At 37.4% G+C, this 16,129-nt stretch overlaps 1 protein-coding gene across 1 annotated transcript in view; it reads left to right on the top strand.

Moving 5' to 3' along the window:
- LOC107681539 (rho-associated protein kinase 2-like) overlaps nucleotides 1–16,129 on the top strand; it is a 54,794-nt gene that overhangs the window by 19,329 nt on the left and 19,336 nt on the right. The window contains 4 exon segments of the mRNA XM_016477844.1: nucleotides 10,612–10,693; nucleotides 12,469–12,569; nucleotides 14,518–14,655; nucleotides 15,500–15,760. Coding sequence (XP_016333330.1) covers nucleotides 10,612–10,693; nucleotides 12,469–12,569; nucleotides 14,518–14,655; nucleotides 15,500–15,760 — 582 coding nt within the window.

Here is a 16,129-nt window from a genome sequence, read left to right as displayed (position 1 = left end):
GGAAAAAAAAAAAAAATTTCAATACTTTCTCTCGCAATTATATCGTTGGGTAATTATACTAAATTGCGGGAGCCATTTAGCTCCCTGATACTAAAATCAGGGAGCCGCTACTAATATGAAGGGCATTGAAACCGCGTTCGAATGCGCGTTCTCATTTTACTTTCACTTTCGAGATTCGCGATCACATGGACTCTAAACTACGGAGTGGCAGTACCAACCACACATATTACAAGAATAGATATTTGTCAGTGGTGCTCAGTATCTGCAAATCATTCGCCATTGTCCTATCAGTCATCTCTCCTTACTCTGTGTATGTGGTAAGTGAACTTTCATGTACTGTAATGTAATAGTCTACTGCTAGCAAGCGGCTAACCATGTCCCTTTAGTGGCTCCGTACAATGCGTTATTTGTTTTCCATGCCTTTCTGCATAGGGATTCACGCTTCGGGCACACTCCCTAACCCCGCCCCCCGATATCGTCGTCCATCACGATGTTTCACTGTAGACATCGTCCGATGGCAATTTGGTAGACATCGCCCAACCCTACCCCATACAGAATACACAAACCCCTCAAAACCATAACTTATTTGCTCTCTTACCTGAATTATCAGTCTCAGGGTGGTTGGCATGCTCATGTCTTTCTTGATGCTTCATTGCAGTTGCCTTTAAAACACAAATACAAAAAATGCAGTAAAACTTAAATTCCATTAAAAACTATAACAAAACTAATTCTTAAACTAAGGCAGCTAGCCTTACATAAAACTAGTTTAACCTAGCTAACATATGATTTTATTTTCTCAATAGGCTACTGGCCAACATTAACTAACACCTGAACAAAATTTCACATTAGTTAACTTAATGTTAATCTAAGATGAGCGTTGCTCGTTAAAAATAATTTTAATTCGGTACGTTAATTCAATATGCTGACAAAGTCGTTTGAAAGGACAGCGCAGTTTACATTGGTAAAGTTACCTCAATGTTAACGGGTAATTTGTTAGCTGGTGTGCAAAAATCTGACAAAACACAGACATACATACATATATTTTTACCTTGCTTGCTGGTCTTATTTTCTCGTAAGGTGCATCGACACACAGCGCAGATGTTCCCCTGGAATTCTCCCACTCTCGCGGGTTCATCCCTGGGCAAAACCCGCGGCGCTGCCCCGTGGGTTCCGTGTCTTCCTCGAATGCGAGCGGCACGGCACGGCGCGACGCGACAAAAGACAATATAGAACCCATTATAATCCTCGATACTATATACAATGGATGCGGACAGTAAACTGATGCCCGGTATATTTCTGACATACAGAAGTACTACAAGCGCTCGCGCTGTTTCTGACACAAAGGGCAAACGTATTTGCCAATCATTACAAGCGATGTAACACATCCAGTATAGTCTGTCCACAAGTACTGCATACATAGGCATTTGTCTTCTAAGGGGGCATTGTAACTGAAATGAAACCTCATAATTGGTACCTATATTAGGCAGAAACACCTACAAATAGTGATTTGTAGTGAGGCGACTCGCAACTGATTTGAATAGAGTTCCTCTAACACAAATTTTGGATAAAATAGTCAAATTTTAAATTTCCATGCTGTTAATTAAATTTATAATTTGACCTTACAATCACTTCCTACATTTTTGGATGGATTTTTTTAGGGCTGCACAATTTTGGGAAAAATCTTTTTCCCCTTTGCTGTGCTTGTTGTACAATTTGGCTAAAACATATAACAATAAATGTGACTTTAATAATGATAATAACAATAATTGTAATAATTAGTAATTACAATTGTTTTAATAATAATAGTAGTAATAATAATTTATTATTACTAAATAAAAATCCTAAATAGGAAATTACTATTAGATATCACTGCAGGATAAATGGATTGATAGATGAGTGAATAAAATTGCTGTCTTAATTTCTTCATTTTAAACCAACAAGTTTTTTTTTTTTTTGGTAGAAAACTGCAGGGGGACCATGAAGCTTCGCTTTTGTTAAGAACAGCCTGTCCACTGTTGAAATTAATACATGAAAGAAAAATTGTGTGAATATTCCTTTTTGGAAAACATTTTGTAATAGGCTAATAATTGTATTATTTTTTTCTACAATCAAGTGATTAATCTGGTTGTAATACTTATTTTTATCATTTAATTGTTTTATTTACATTTGATAGAAAATTGAATATTTGTAATATATTTCTGTTACATGTTAAACCGTACTTTTATTTTGACAGGTTGCCATGAAGTTTCTGTGTGTATACAGTATGATGATGCTAGTTTTCTCAAATGAAATGGTAAAATTTTTGCAAAGTGACTCTCACAGCAGCTCTGGGGGTTCAATTTTTGTGTTCATGCCACGAGCGTCACGCCATTCATACATACAGAGGCAAGCGGAACATGCAGGATTCATATTTAAACCGTCTTTTTGTATTTTAATATTCACACACTAGTTCATATCGCGATTCGAATTAAGTGGCAGTGGCTACTTTTGATTCATTCGTCCAAAATTGACGAATTCTGTGGCATTCCGCGCTATAGAGTAAATTACGTTTTTATGAATGGACTCCGCGATCCCGTCCGCGTTTTCTCAGAAACCATATGGCCCTAGAAATGTAACCACACTTCACAACATTTCGGCTTCCCTGTGTGTTGTTTGAACGAGTTGCAGGGTTGACCTCATGTCACAGGGTCTCTCTTTCTCTCTCTGAAGCGTATGCGCGATGCGTTCTCAGGTACCGAAATTTGGCACCGATTGATTTAACGTGAATTGGTACTCGGTAGTACCGACGCAATTCGGTCGGTACCCTTAAAAGTACCGAGTTCGGTACCCAACCCTACTTAAGACATAACTGACCATTTTTTCGAGGATACTCGCAAAGACAGGTATTGTGACAATTTTGTATGTATTTGTCGTTTCAAGAGCAAGAAGAGACCAAACTCAATTCGGTGTTTAAGGGCTGTAGAGGCGGCTCTCTGCATGTACACCGTACGCACAGAACAGAGTGCGGGTGCTGAATTAAGCTGGAGAGGTGTATTTGTTCTTTCAGGCACGGGAGGAAGGGAAGAAGAGCTCGGTTTGGTGTTTGCACGGCTCTCCGTGTGTGCACCGAACTCTGCGTGCAAACTCTCAGTTGAGTTTTTCCGCGTCTTGTGTTTGAATGCTTTAAAGTTTAAACTGTTTTGAATGTTTAAATTGGCAAGGCTTAAAACACGTGCAATTGATAAGCTTTCGTGACGACGCGCTGGCCGTCTTTTTATGCTGGCCTCGGGCAGTTGTCCGCGTCCTATGTTTGAATGCTTTAAACTATTTTGAATGTTTAAATTGGCAAGACTTAAAACACGTGCAATTGATAAGCTTTCGTGACGCAAGCTGTCTTTTTATGCTGGTCTCGGGCAGTCGGTTGAAATCGCCGGGCCCCCCTCCCCCTCTCTCCACGCCGCTTCTAAAGATATGCGCCTTGCCTATTTTTTAAGGTAAAAGTTTGCGCTCGAATATGCTCTAGAACTGCTCTCGCGCTACTTTGATGTCATACACCGATCAGTCTGTGCAGCGCTGCTTCAAGTTGAACACACCTATTGGGTTTGTGGTGGTGTTGTTGTTGTGCGTGCTAGGGAACGTATATCCGCCACACATCATCGCGTGGCTATATCATTGATATCGCTATATGACACTTTTTTATCATGTAAAAATTTATACCGGTATTATCGTGGACGGTATGATATGGCACACCCCTAACCTAAATGGAATAGCGCCAAAGAGGCTGTTATGGCAAATACAGTAGTATACAGCAATTTTAAAAAATACAGTAAGTCTCTGTATGTGGAGTTTGACGTCACAGAAAATTCCTATGATGCAAAGGGTATTACAGTTACTTACTGTAAATGGAATTTGCAGTATTATACTGGGTGATATACAGTAAAAAACTGTAGAAATTACAGAAATGTCTAACAGTGTACCATCCTAGAATAAACTGATTTTGATTTTAAATCTTCGAGGTTTTGATTTTTGCATTGATAGTTTTGAAAAATGTTTTATAGGTTTCAGGAAATGACTCTTAGCAAGTGTGAACAACTGTAAAATTCTGATGCTAGTGACACACCAATGTATCTGCCAGACCAATTAAACAGCAGAATGTTTTATTTTGAGATTATCTGCATTGATTGAAAACTGCTTGGTGGATTTACAGAAGTGGTTGTTCCCTTTTTGTCTGTTCCAAAATCTGCAAACAGCTTTGTCAATGGATAATAAACATTTTCTGATCAAATGTTTGTAGTTAATGTTGAGTAAATATTGAGCAGCATTTTACATTTAATTTCAGCATGTCTCATTGCCATCATAAAAGTTTATTACATGTAAACATTGATGTTATATCAGCCATCTGCCACCCTTCTCTCTAGATACTGGCATCAGCATCAGTTCAGTTGAAATGTTTGGCTTCCTAAACAGCTCTTAACTAAATACATCAGGCTGCATGATGGTGAGAAATGATTACAGAATATAGTTTAGCATGCAGAAGCAAAGGATTTCTCATTTCTACAGTAAACCGTGTGCAATGAACTTACCACGTTGGCACATTTGTATTGGGGGACGTTTTTATGTGCTTTACATGTTGTGATGTCACTCGCTGTGTTAAATGAACTCTGTCATTTTTTCAATAATATTTAACTTCTGTATTCCAGTTTCCTTGATATTTCATTTTATGTTTAATTTAACCACATATTTTTGCAAAACCCTGCTCTCAGTTGTTCGGACTTCAGATTATTTTATTACTGAGTGATGCTTATTTCAAATTTCCAAATATCGGTCTGCTAATCACCATGTTGTATCAGTGTACAGCTAATTGCTATACACAGGGGAGCTAATAAACTGAGAGTTTGTCAGTAACATGAGGTTGAAAGTGTGAGAATAAGGGGTGTGAGAGCCAGAGGATATCTGCAGGTTTAACTGAAGCGTGGATAATCATTTGTCATTATTGCAGTTAGTGTTGGAGGTTGTGTGTGTGTAGGTGGGAGTGACTCACAGTTTGTGTGTGTGTGTGTGTGTGTGTGTGTGTGTGTGTGTGTGTGTGTGAGGTAATGTTAAAGTGCTGAGATGCAGTATTTTTAACTCCCACTCATGTTTCAGTGTTTTAATTTGCCTTTTGCATTAACATGAATTTCATGCATGTTTCATAACAACAATGTTGTTGTTTTTTTCATTAATGTGTGAGTCTGTAACTCAAAATTATACATGGTCATAGTCTGTCATAGGTCACTTATAGATTTTTTTTTTGTTTGCTTTGTCATTTTGTCTGTAGTATGTTTTTTGTAAATGTACAGTTTTTGTAACCTGTTTTCCCAATGTAATGAGAAAATCATAGAGGACCTCTTGTGAGTCAAACACTTCATTCATGGAAGAAAAACAATCTTCGCTTCTGTTTGAATGACACAAAGGGTTTTCTCCCACCATGTGTACTGGGCAACTCTTGAATACTTGAATGGTGCTTAGACCCTCAGGCACACTTAATATTATAAATAAACAGTGGTAGATGCAGTATATTAACGCCACGAGTCATCAATAAGGTGCAGATTTGGTCCTCAATTTGTGTTTCCAATACACTTTTTCACAGCGTGCATCACGCGCTCAAACTCATCACAAGTCAACAAGTTCAACAAGCAACAACGACTTATCCAAGTGACTGCTGCAGAACGCACGCGAGAGAGAGACGAGGCAGCGCAGATCGCGCGTCTCATAAGTGAGTGGGGAATTTACCGAACGTGGCACTTGCGGGAGTTAACACTGTATGCAATACCCGCAACCTCACACCAAATTTCAGGCCGTGTAGATAGGCAAGCATATATACAAATCATTTAGTAAGCAGAAATCCGAAATTTACCTTAACATATCAAGTTAGAGGAAGATGCGACTGGATTGATGCTTGAATAATGCACTTCCAGCAGGCAGCAGCCATGATAAACAGTTGGCGGTTAAAGTTTTCTATGCACAATTTGATTTGACCAAAGTCACGAGACCTATTACTCTCTATCCAATCACGTTGATGGATAAAAATAAAATTAAAATAAGCATGTAACGACCACAAACGGAGGAAAATAGCGGAGTAAAAGTACCGATACATCACTTAAAATGTACTCAAGTAAAAGTAAAAGTACACAATTTTTAAACTACTCAAAAAAAGTACAATTACTGATAAAAACTACTTAATTACTGTAACGTGAGTATTTGTAATTCGTTACTTCACACCCCTGTAAATAAATAATCGTATTGTTCATTTTAACTTTTTTTTCTTTTATTTGGCCGTAGTTGCATGCCCTCATTGACCTAATCAGAATGATTGAAGTCTTTAAAGAAATGGTATTCACAACCTACAATGCTTTTAAAATTGTATTTTATTTTATATTTTCCTGGCCTGTAGAGACTGAAGGTCAAGGCTAACCTTTTGCACATCAACAGAGGTTTGTTTAGCTCTGTAAGAACGTTCAGTTAATGATTAAGTGTTAAAATACTTGTCTCAGGTTAATGTGCAAAATGGCACATTTTTAGTGGTGCAAAAATGCCACACTTTCAAGTTAAACTTTAAGCAAAGCACAGGCAAAAGTTGATGCTCTGTGTTAGAGCCCTGCACGGGCCTCAAATTTAGGCCCTAGCCCGGCCCTGGCCCAAGACGCTCTGGCCCTAGCCCGGCCCATGTCCGACAGCTCATCAGAATTCTTGGCCCGAGTCCGACCCGAGCCCGTCTTTTTTCCCCCTTCTCCCAAAAACAGTTTATACTACTGTTTCAGCTATTGGAATAGTTCAGTTTTGTATGTAATGTCAAAGTGATTATATTTCGTTTTGTTTTTTTATTAAGTTAATTTAGAAAAACGTTTGGAGCATTTTTTTTGTTCGTTAAATGTAAGTTTTTGTTTTTTAAAGTAACGACCAAGCGGCCAGCGGCAGACAGTGAGCTGATAGCCTATGTTTGATCAATTTAGGCTTCTTAAATCATCACGACTTCTCAAATCATCACAATAAAATCTTTAGATAGCATATCACAATGTTAGTTTAAATGTTTAACCTATATAAATGTGAGCAATTAGACGCATATCTAATCGTTTGTGCGGAGAGCTAAAGTGCGCTTTACAGGACATGGAGGCGCCGGCGCGATCACTTGCATTGGAAACAACTCAAAATATGCCGTCATTTTTGCTCATAAAGGTAAGAGTAATACATCACTCGGAACTGTAAAGGGTCTACTTGTATTTGTGTGCACTCACAATATCAACAAAATGTTGTGATTTAAGAAAATAAAGGATACATACATGATGCGCTTTCTGCAATTTCGGCTAGGAGCGCTTCACAATGATGAACCGAAACTCAGCGAATACTTGCCTCAAAGACTTGCTAAATATATCTATAGAAAGCTTTAAATTACTACTTTAAAACTAAATAAAACAAATCGAAAACAAACTCTTTCATTATAAAATCCGTAAAGATGCTCTACTCAAAAGGCTAATGAGGAGATGGCGAGTCAGGATCGTCATCTTCATCTTCATCTTTGCGGCACGGACTCAGAAAACACTAATTTATTAATAAATAATTAAAATATCTCCTTTCTATTTCCCCCCGACACATTCATGGTAATTACTTTTTCTGTGGCTTTGCGGCAAGCTTTAGCCTATTGCGTGCGTTTTTTGCTGTCACGTGCAAGGATATGTTTGCAGATTCTGCACTGCACATGACCAATTGGCTCACTGTTTGCCGTGGTAATCAAATCAAAACTCTTCCAAAATGCAGCTTTCCCCAAAGCATTGGGAACTTTTAGTAACTCCCCATGCTCCAACTTCTCCCTGGTGCTCTGCATGGTCAACTGTCACCTGTATGCTAATGCGTGCGTATATGCGTTGCGTATATGCGTTGCGTATTGCGTAGGCGATGTATAATATTTATAATATAATCAATATAACAATATATTGTTACCCAACGGGCTTGCAGACCTCTACTCTGCATGTGTTGGGTTGAAAATGGAGCCGTGGTTTTAAACTGAAGACCCAGTGTGGTTGTCCTTTGTGGGTGTTTGTACAAGTGGGTTACATGTGTGTTCATGGGTACCCGTGGCCCCTTATATTTTTGGGCTTCTCAGCACACCTCACACCATCCTCATGTTTTAAATGTTAACTTTGGTGTGTTTTGGTATGTTCTGTTTCATGTCTCTGATGGCTATATAGGAGAGGGGGCCACAGGAAGAAATTATGTCATCTCTAAACTGCACTATGACACTACAGCAGTTTCACTGGAGCCTCTGGTGGCAGGTGTCATTTCCTGCCTAAGTGTGCTTTGAGATAGACAGTGTGTTTTTCCTTAAATAGAAGTTTTATATTTGAAGTGCTCCGTACTGGGAAATGTGCTGTTAATCTGGTGAAATGTAACGGGCACACACAAGAGTTCAATCAAATGTCAGCTCCAGTTCCATGATGCTATGCAGTGTTTCCTACAGAATTCAGCTACTGAGTGGTATAGTCACATGTTTTAATATGTCATAGCAGTTACTGCATTAACAGGTTTAACTGATTCATAGTTTGAGTCTTTTGGACTGATTCATTTAAAGAATTGACTCTTTAATTGACTGTATGTTTCATTTGCAAACAGTAACCTTTTTTTTAACAAATACAATATTGGTCCCACTTTATATTAGATTATTTTAACTACTATGGACTTGCATTAAAAAAATTGTTAGGTTAAAAAATACTTGGGTTCATGTTGTATTGCAAATAGCTTTTGATGCTAGTGAGGTGGGTTACAGTGAAGGTTAGGAACAGGTCTTGTGTTATGGTTAAGGGGTAGGGGTAGGGTCAGCAGTGTAGTTATAGATGTAATTACAGAAATTATAGATTTAATTACATGCAGGTGTTTGTGTGTAATAAAACCATGTTTGTGAACAGTAAGTGCAAATGATTTAAATAGTTTAAATGTTTGTAGTAGTTAAAACACTTAATATAAAGTGGGTCCAAATTATTTATTTAATAAACTTATAATAATTATATATATTATATATTTTTTTTTTATTAACTTGTATTGTTATGTCCAGTCTTTGTGATATCATTATATTTAATTCACTAAAACCTTTTTTGTTCCCAAACTTGGAAAGAAAAAAGAAGCATCATCATTATGATGCCAAATCATCATGACGTAAAAGAACCATCATCATTAGATGCTGGTAAAATATGAAATAGTCATTAAAATGTCTTGTAGTCATGACATGGAGCAAATCTGGCCTACTGGTGCAGTTTAATGGCCAAATAAAAAGTGCATTATAATCATCACTATGTTAACAATGGTGGTTCTATCTTATATATATCACACAGAACAGATGCATTTATAAAGAAAGAGATTGAAGATTTGTGTCCATAAAGATTTCATATTGTGCAGTAAAGGGTAGAGAACTTTTGGAAGTTGAAGGCAGGGCAGGAGAGAGAGTGAAAAAGGGAGAGGAGGGGGAGAGGTGTGGCTGCTGGACATTCCGAATGCTTTTCCGGTAAGGGTAAGGGTTTCCAGCGAGACCATGCCTGGTATGTCGGTCACAACAGACCTGGTCTTGCTTCAAAGCGCTTTACAAGCGCAGCAGTGCCGAAACCGCCAGCCATCACCTCAGTCTGCATGTGCAGGAACAAATCCATGGGCCTGGTGGCCTCAATGTCTGCTTAATTGTTTTAAATGCATTTCCGTTCATTATACGCAGCATTCCCTCAGGGCAGAACATCATCTAGATGCCCAAAAAAGGTGAAGTGTGCTCTGGGTAACAAAGGCTGTAATAATAAAAAAAAAAAGATGAATGACTTGTCAGATCAGGCTTCGTCAAGAGAAGTGGATGTTCTTTTATTATCTACTGACTGTAAAGCCTTGCTGACTCATCAATCTTAATTTCTTCAGGCTGGAAGTTCTGCCTAGCCATTAAACTTCCTGTCCTTGAAAAATGCCTGTAACTCATTCCACTCAGGGTTTAAGTAAAAGAGATATCGCTTAACATTTGTTTTTTTCCCACCAGACAAATAAACATTTCCAAAACAAAAACCAGATGGGATTAGATTAAATTGTTAAATTGCTTGGCTACAATTATTTACATGAATTGCTTCTCATTTTATGTACTGGTTCTGATTCTCTGACATTTTTCTGTTGTGTGGAGTGGTTGTGACAAAAGTTTATATGCATGCATCCAGAGCACATGTGATTTTATCATTAAAACATTATGTTTAGAATTAAGGAAAGATATGAATTAAGATAATACTTCTAAGAGCAATTCTTCTACACTGGCCTTTCGTAGCAGTTTATTTGATCGGACCTTTATTGATTTTTATGTCGTATAGGATGCCAGTAGCACTTTTGCCAGAAAATTGGCAAAAAAAAAAGTTGAAATTTATAATGATGTGGCAAACAGGTTTTGACAAAGGTTGACATTAATGAAAAGTATTGTAAAAATGAATGGAATTAGAAATGACTAAAAAAACTAGATAATTTGCTTCACAAATTTTCAAAGGTTGTGTAAGAAAAACACAGACATGTTCGCTTTGAATAAATGCTATTTGCAAGGAGACCGTTATTTTAATGCGTTACTCAGTGTTTGTCTTTCTGTTTCAGGATTCCATGAATGCCCTGGTTTTAGATTTGGACTTTCCGGCCTTGCGTAAAAATAAGAATATCGAGACCTTCTTGAATAGATGTGAGTATCTGCTTTTAAGAGGCCATGTTTTTCTCTGATTGTTGTTCTGTGTTATTCTGCGGGCTAAGGAAATACTTAATGGTGGCATCAAGTTTTACAATGAGGCTGCTTCCTGCTACAACATCAACAGCATTTATTTGAGTTGAATTGTTTTGAGTGGCTCTTCCTAATTTGGGCCCCTCACTTTACAACACTGAAGCTCATCACATAAATAATGAACTGTCAACACAGATGGTGAAAACTGCATTTTTGTGTGTGTTTGGTATGAAGAAATGGCTTGGAGTTGATGTCATGAAGGATTTTAATGCACTTCCTGTGCAGTTCTTTGCAGGACACTTGTGGCTTTCATTTTTAGGTCTCGCACATTTAGCAAAGTTTGACTGTACAGTTCTGGATGTGCACATTCTCATAAGCTAAAGAAGTTTTGGTTTGGTTAAAATTAGAGACCGTATGGGAATACCAGGTACTATAATATTTGCTCTGTGATGGACTGGTCATCCAGTACCTTTAGATAGGCTTCAGCATCCCCATGCCAGACCGTTGAGCAAGCAGTTTGGAGAATGGTTGGATGGATGGATGCTGACATGTATTATATTTTTCAACACAGTTCATGTAATTTGACATTTGTTCCCAAAAATTTTGTATTACATTTTTCTTAAGTTATCATTGATATTTGTTTAAATTCAGTAGCCAGTACCATGTCTGTGTGAACGCATCTGTGTCTGTGTTCTATTCATGCGCTGTTAAACTTTTGAGTAATTATCACATTCTGTCCCAATTTTGTTCCTGATTCTGCCTGTTGTCATGGAGACCAGTAGGGCTGTATGGAAATTATAATGTTTGGTTTGTAAGAGAGAGTGTGACTCAACAGTCCTCTCATCCAGACTGTGTGAACTCTCTGCACTGGCCTTTGATAATTGTCATTCCTGATGACAGTAAACATGCTCAATGTTTTGATGAATAACTACTGAACATTACAGTATATACTGAAGATTTGTTGAGGTATAGTGGGGGGGATAGTGGGAGGGGCATTTCTGAGAAAAATGACAATGGATCAATGAATCTTTTTTGCAGGCCAATTATAATTTATGTGCTGTTTAAAATGTATATGTATAGAGAGAGAGAGAAAGAGAGAGAGGTGTGTGTGTGTATAGATATATCCATTGTCATTTTTCCTCACAAAAAACTAGAATGATAACATTAATGATAACAAATGAGATTTATGCAAAAAAAAAAAAAAATGTAAAAACACTTAAAACACTACAGTTAATTGGCCAATAGAACTTAGTCAGGTTAGACGTCATATTGAATTTAATGCAAATGAAAATGAGGCAGTGAGGGATAGATTTAATGTCTTTACAATGGCTTGCACTGTATAAAGGTCCTAAATCATGTAATTTTCCCAGCTCGCAACTTTCAAAATGTTTTATTGAGTCTGAAATCTAAAAAGTTTTTCAGAAAGATGTTTTGTTAACAGTACAATCCATTGTATGCATGTACTTCCATTCCTTACAGCCTCTTTTTCATTCCTGTCAAAAATTAAATATGGCACTACCCTGATTAAGGGGTATTATGGATAAATACTGGCCAATTAATAATTTTTATATAATTATTATTATTATTATTTTATATTTTATATTATTTATATTATAATTATGTAAATTTTATATTAGTCAGTCATTACTATTAACAGACCTGACAGGTCACCGGAAAACTAAATCTGGCTGTTCATGACATGACCAAGGAAATGTGATTTTAATGTGTTGTGTGTACAGATGAGAAGGTTATGGGCCAAATAAGGGAGCTCCAGATGAAGCCAGATGATTTTGACCGAGTGAAGGTGATCGGTAGAGGAGCATTCGGAGAAGTCCAGCTGGTAAGGAAACAGTGTTTTTGAAAGAATTTCAGGATGCATTTAAACGTATATGTGTTGACTGCTAAGAAAACGTACAAATCTTTCCCACTGTTTCTTTCTTTTGTGTCTGATGTTATAATCCTGTACCTATTTTATTAGTAAATTTAGTGCGAAGGCAATTTATTTGCACATATAAGTTACACATACACTGCTAAATAAATCTGCGGCATCAACATGTTCCTCGATGCATCACATTTTGAAAGCACTATGTTAACTCCATTAAAATGAGATTAATTGCAATTATTTAGAAATATTAATAGCCACACTTTAAGTAATGTAATGTGTAATCTGTATGGATGGGTTAAGTTTGTGCACATTCATCCAAATGCTGCAAGCAGTTCTGTGTGGTTCCTGTCGAATGGGACCTCATGTAATTGTGTATTTACATGTCAGATATAAAAAAGAAAGCATGTGTAGTTTTGTATTGTGTCGTCACTCTGGGTGTGTGTTTGTGATAGTCAGGGGAGAGATGCAGTGGGATACGTCTGGACAAGCCTGCAGACACAAACAACATGATTACCCAGTATTCTCCTCTCTCAGTTGTCTGACAGGGGCTGTGTGGGTGCGTTATGCCTAAAGCACAACAACAGAGGGAGCTTTAAAATGTGGCTTGTCTGTGAAGGCAAAACAGCCTCTCACAGAGTATTTATTAGTTCTAATTTTAAATCGTTTTGGGAGTGAGGCACAAGGCCTGTTAGAAATTGAATAATGTAGTTTGTTAGTAATGCATTAGTGAACGTCTCACTAGTATTCTCACAGAAGGTATGTGATGTAGTTTGTTATGATCTGGTTGTGTGTTTGTGTAGGTTAGGCATAAGGCCTCTTATATTATAATTATGTAAATTTTATATTAGTCAGTCATTACTATTAACAGACCTGACAGGTCACCGGAAAACTAAATCTGGCTGTTCATGACATGACCAAGGAAATGTGATTTTAATGTGTTGTGTGTACAGATGAGAAGGTTATGGGCCAAATAAGGGAGCTCCAGATGAAGCCAGATGATTTTGACCGAGTGAAGGTGATCGGTAGAGGAGCATTCGGAGAAGTCCAGCTGGTAAGGAAACAGTGTTTTTGAAAGAATTTCAGGATGCATTTAAACGTATATGTGTTGACTGCTAAGAAAACGTACAAATCTTTCCCACTGTTTCTTTCTTTTGTGTCTGATGTTATAATCCTGTACCTATTTTATTAGTAAATTTAGTGCGAAGGCAATTTATTTGCACATATAAGTTACACATACACTGCTAAATAAATCTGCGGCATCAACATGTTCCTCGATGCATCACATTTTGAAAGCACTATGTTAACTCCATGAGAATGAGATTAATTGCAATTATTTAAATCTATTAATAGCCACAATTTAACTAAAGGTAATGCGTATTTGTCTGAATGGATGTGTTAAGTGTGTTCACTTGTACTAAATGCTGCAAGCAGTTCTTTGTGGTTCCTGTTGAATGGGACCTCATGTAATTGTATTTACATGTCAGATATACAAAAGGAAGAAAGAGCATGTGTAGTTTTGTATTGTGTCGGCACTCTGGTTGTGTGTTTGTGATAGTCAGGGGAGAGATGCAGTGGGATACGTCTGGACAAGCCTGCAGACACAAACAACATGATTACCCAGTATTCTCCTCTCTCAGTTGTCTGACAGGGGCTGTGTGGGTGCGTTATGCCTAAAGCACAACAACAGAGGGAGCTTTAAAATGTGGCTTGTCTGTGAAGGCAAAACAGCCTCTCACAGAGTATTTATTAGTTCTAATTTTAAATCGTTTTGGGAGTGAGGCACAAGGCCTGTTAGAAATTGAATAATGTAGTTTGTTAGTAATGCATTAGTGAACGTCTCACTAGTATTCTCACAGAAGGTATGTGATGTAGTTTGTTATGATCTGGTTGTGTGTTTGTGTAGGTTAGGCATAAGGCCTCTCAGAAGGTGTATGCAATGAAGGTGCTCAGCAAGTTTGAAATGATCAAACGTTCAGATTCTGCCTTCTTTTGGGAGGAACGTGACATCATGGCGTTTGCTGACAGCCCATGGGTCGTGCAGGTAAGATGCGCTGCCGCTGACATCTTTTTTTGAAGCCAAAAACTTGTCCTTTTTGAAAGTCCCCTCACATGTGCAACAATGTTTTTTCACACACGAATACTCACTATGGTTTGATCTATGAATATAAGGAATATGCTGTTTCCAAGTGTTAAATATCACATGACTATCCAATATGCACACTATCATTAAAAAGTTAGGGAACAGTAAGATTTTTATGTAAAGAAATTCATAATTTAATACAGCAAGGATGCATTAAATTGATCAAAAGAATCATTTTTTAGAAACAGTTTTTTTTAACATTTACTGTATAATAACAAGAAATGTTTCTTGAGAGCCAAATCAGCATATTAGAATGATTTCTGAAGGATTGTGTGACACTCAAGACCGGAGTAATGGCTGCTGAACATTCAGCTTTGCCATCACAGGAATAAATTACATTTTAAATTCGATTAAAGTAGAAAACGGTTATTTTAAAGTGTAATTATATTTTATAGATTTGCTGTTTTTACTGTATTTACTATATCACAAAAGCATCCTTGGTGAGCAGAAGAGGCTTCTTTAAGAAACATAAAAAAACAAAACAATCATTACAACCCAAAACGATAGTGTATGTTTTTACTGATTTCTATTATGATTATTACTATCATATTATATTATTTAAATTAATTAGCTAGCTGCTCCAGTTAAAATGATAAAAGTTAAATTATGTGTTATGTTAACTGGACTATAAATATATCAGGGTATCTCTAGTTTGATCACAACACAATCATACACAAAAATAAATAAATTAATTAATAATAATAATTCTTTCTCTTTTCTCAATTCTTTCTCATCTTTTCCTCAGCTGTGCTGTGCGTTCCAGGATGACCGTTCTCTCTACATGGTAATGGAATATATGCCAGGAGGAGATCTTGTCAATCTCACCAGTACATATGACGTTCCAGAGAAGTGGGCAAAGTTTTACACTGCTGAGGTTGTGTTGGCTCTGGACGCCATTCACTCCATGGGCTTTATTCACCGAGACGTCAAACCGGACAACATGCTGCTGGACCGCTACGGACATCTCAAACTTGCTGACTTTGGGACATGCATGAAAATGGATGGGGTAAGAGGATAACCAGTCATTGCAATGCCAAATTTCAATAGTTCACAGACTCTCATCAAAACCTCAGGCTCGCTCTGGTCAGCTTTTGACCGGGTGCTTTCACCCTGAGTGCAGGGATTTTTAGGTCACTCTTGGATGTAATTGCATGACAAATACCTTGAACACATGCCAGTTCTTGTCCAAACTCAAAGGAGCAAAGAAAAACTCAGCCTTCCTCTCATTCCTTTATGTCTGAGTGAGGAAGACCTCAGATGGGTTCAGAGGTCTTAGGGTCATACTGAGGCTAAGAAGCTGTTGTATTTTAAAAATGCTCAGTTTATGTTGAATAAAGATTAAATGTAGCCAGTCAACATCCCCCCCCCCCCCCCC

The sequence above is a fragment of the Sinocyclocheilus anshuiensis genome, unplaced genomic scaffold (genome assembly GCF_001515605.1).
Source record: "Sinocyclocheilus anshuiensis isolate Anshui unplaced genomic scaffold, SAMN03320099.WGS_v1.1 scaffold2334, whole genome shotgun sequence".
NCBI lineage: Eukaryota > Metazoa > Chordata > Actinopteri > Cypriniformes > Cyprinidae > Sinocyclocheilus > Sinocyclocheilus anshuiensis.
The sequence above is the reverse complement of the archived record's forward strand: the minus strand, read 5'-3'. Positions and strand labels throughout refer to the sequence as shown.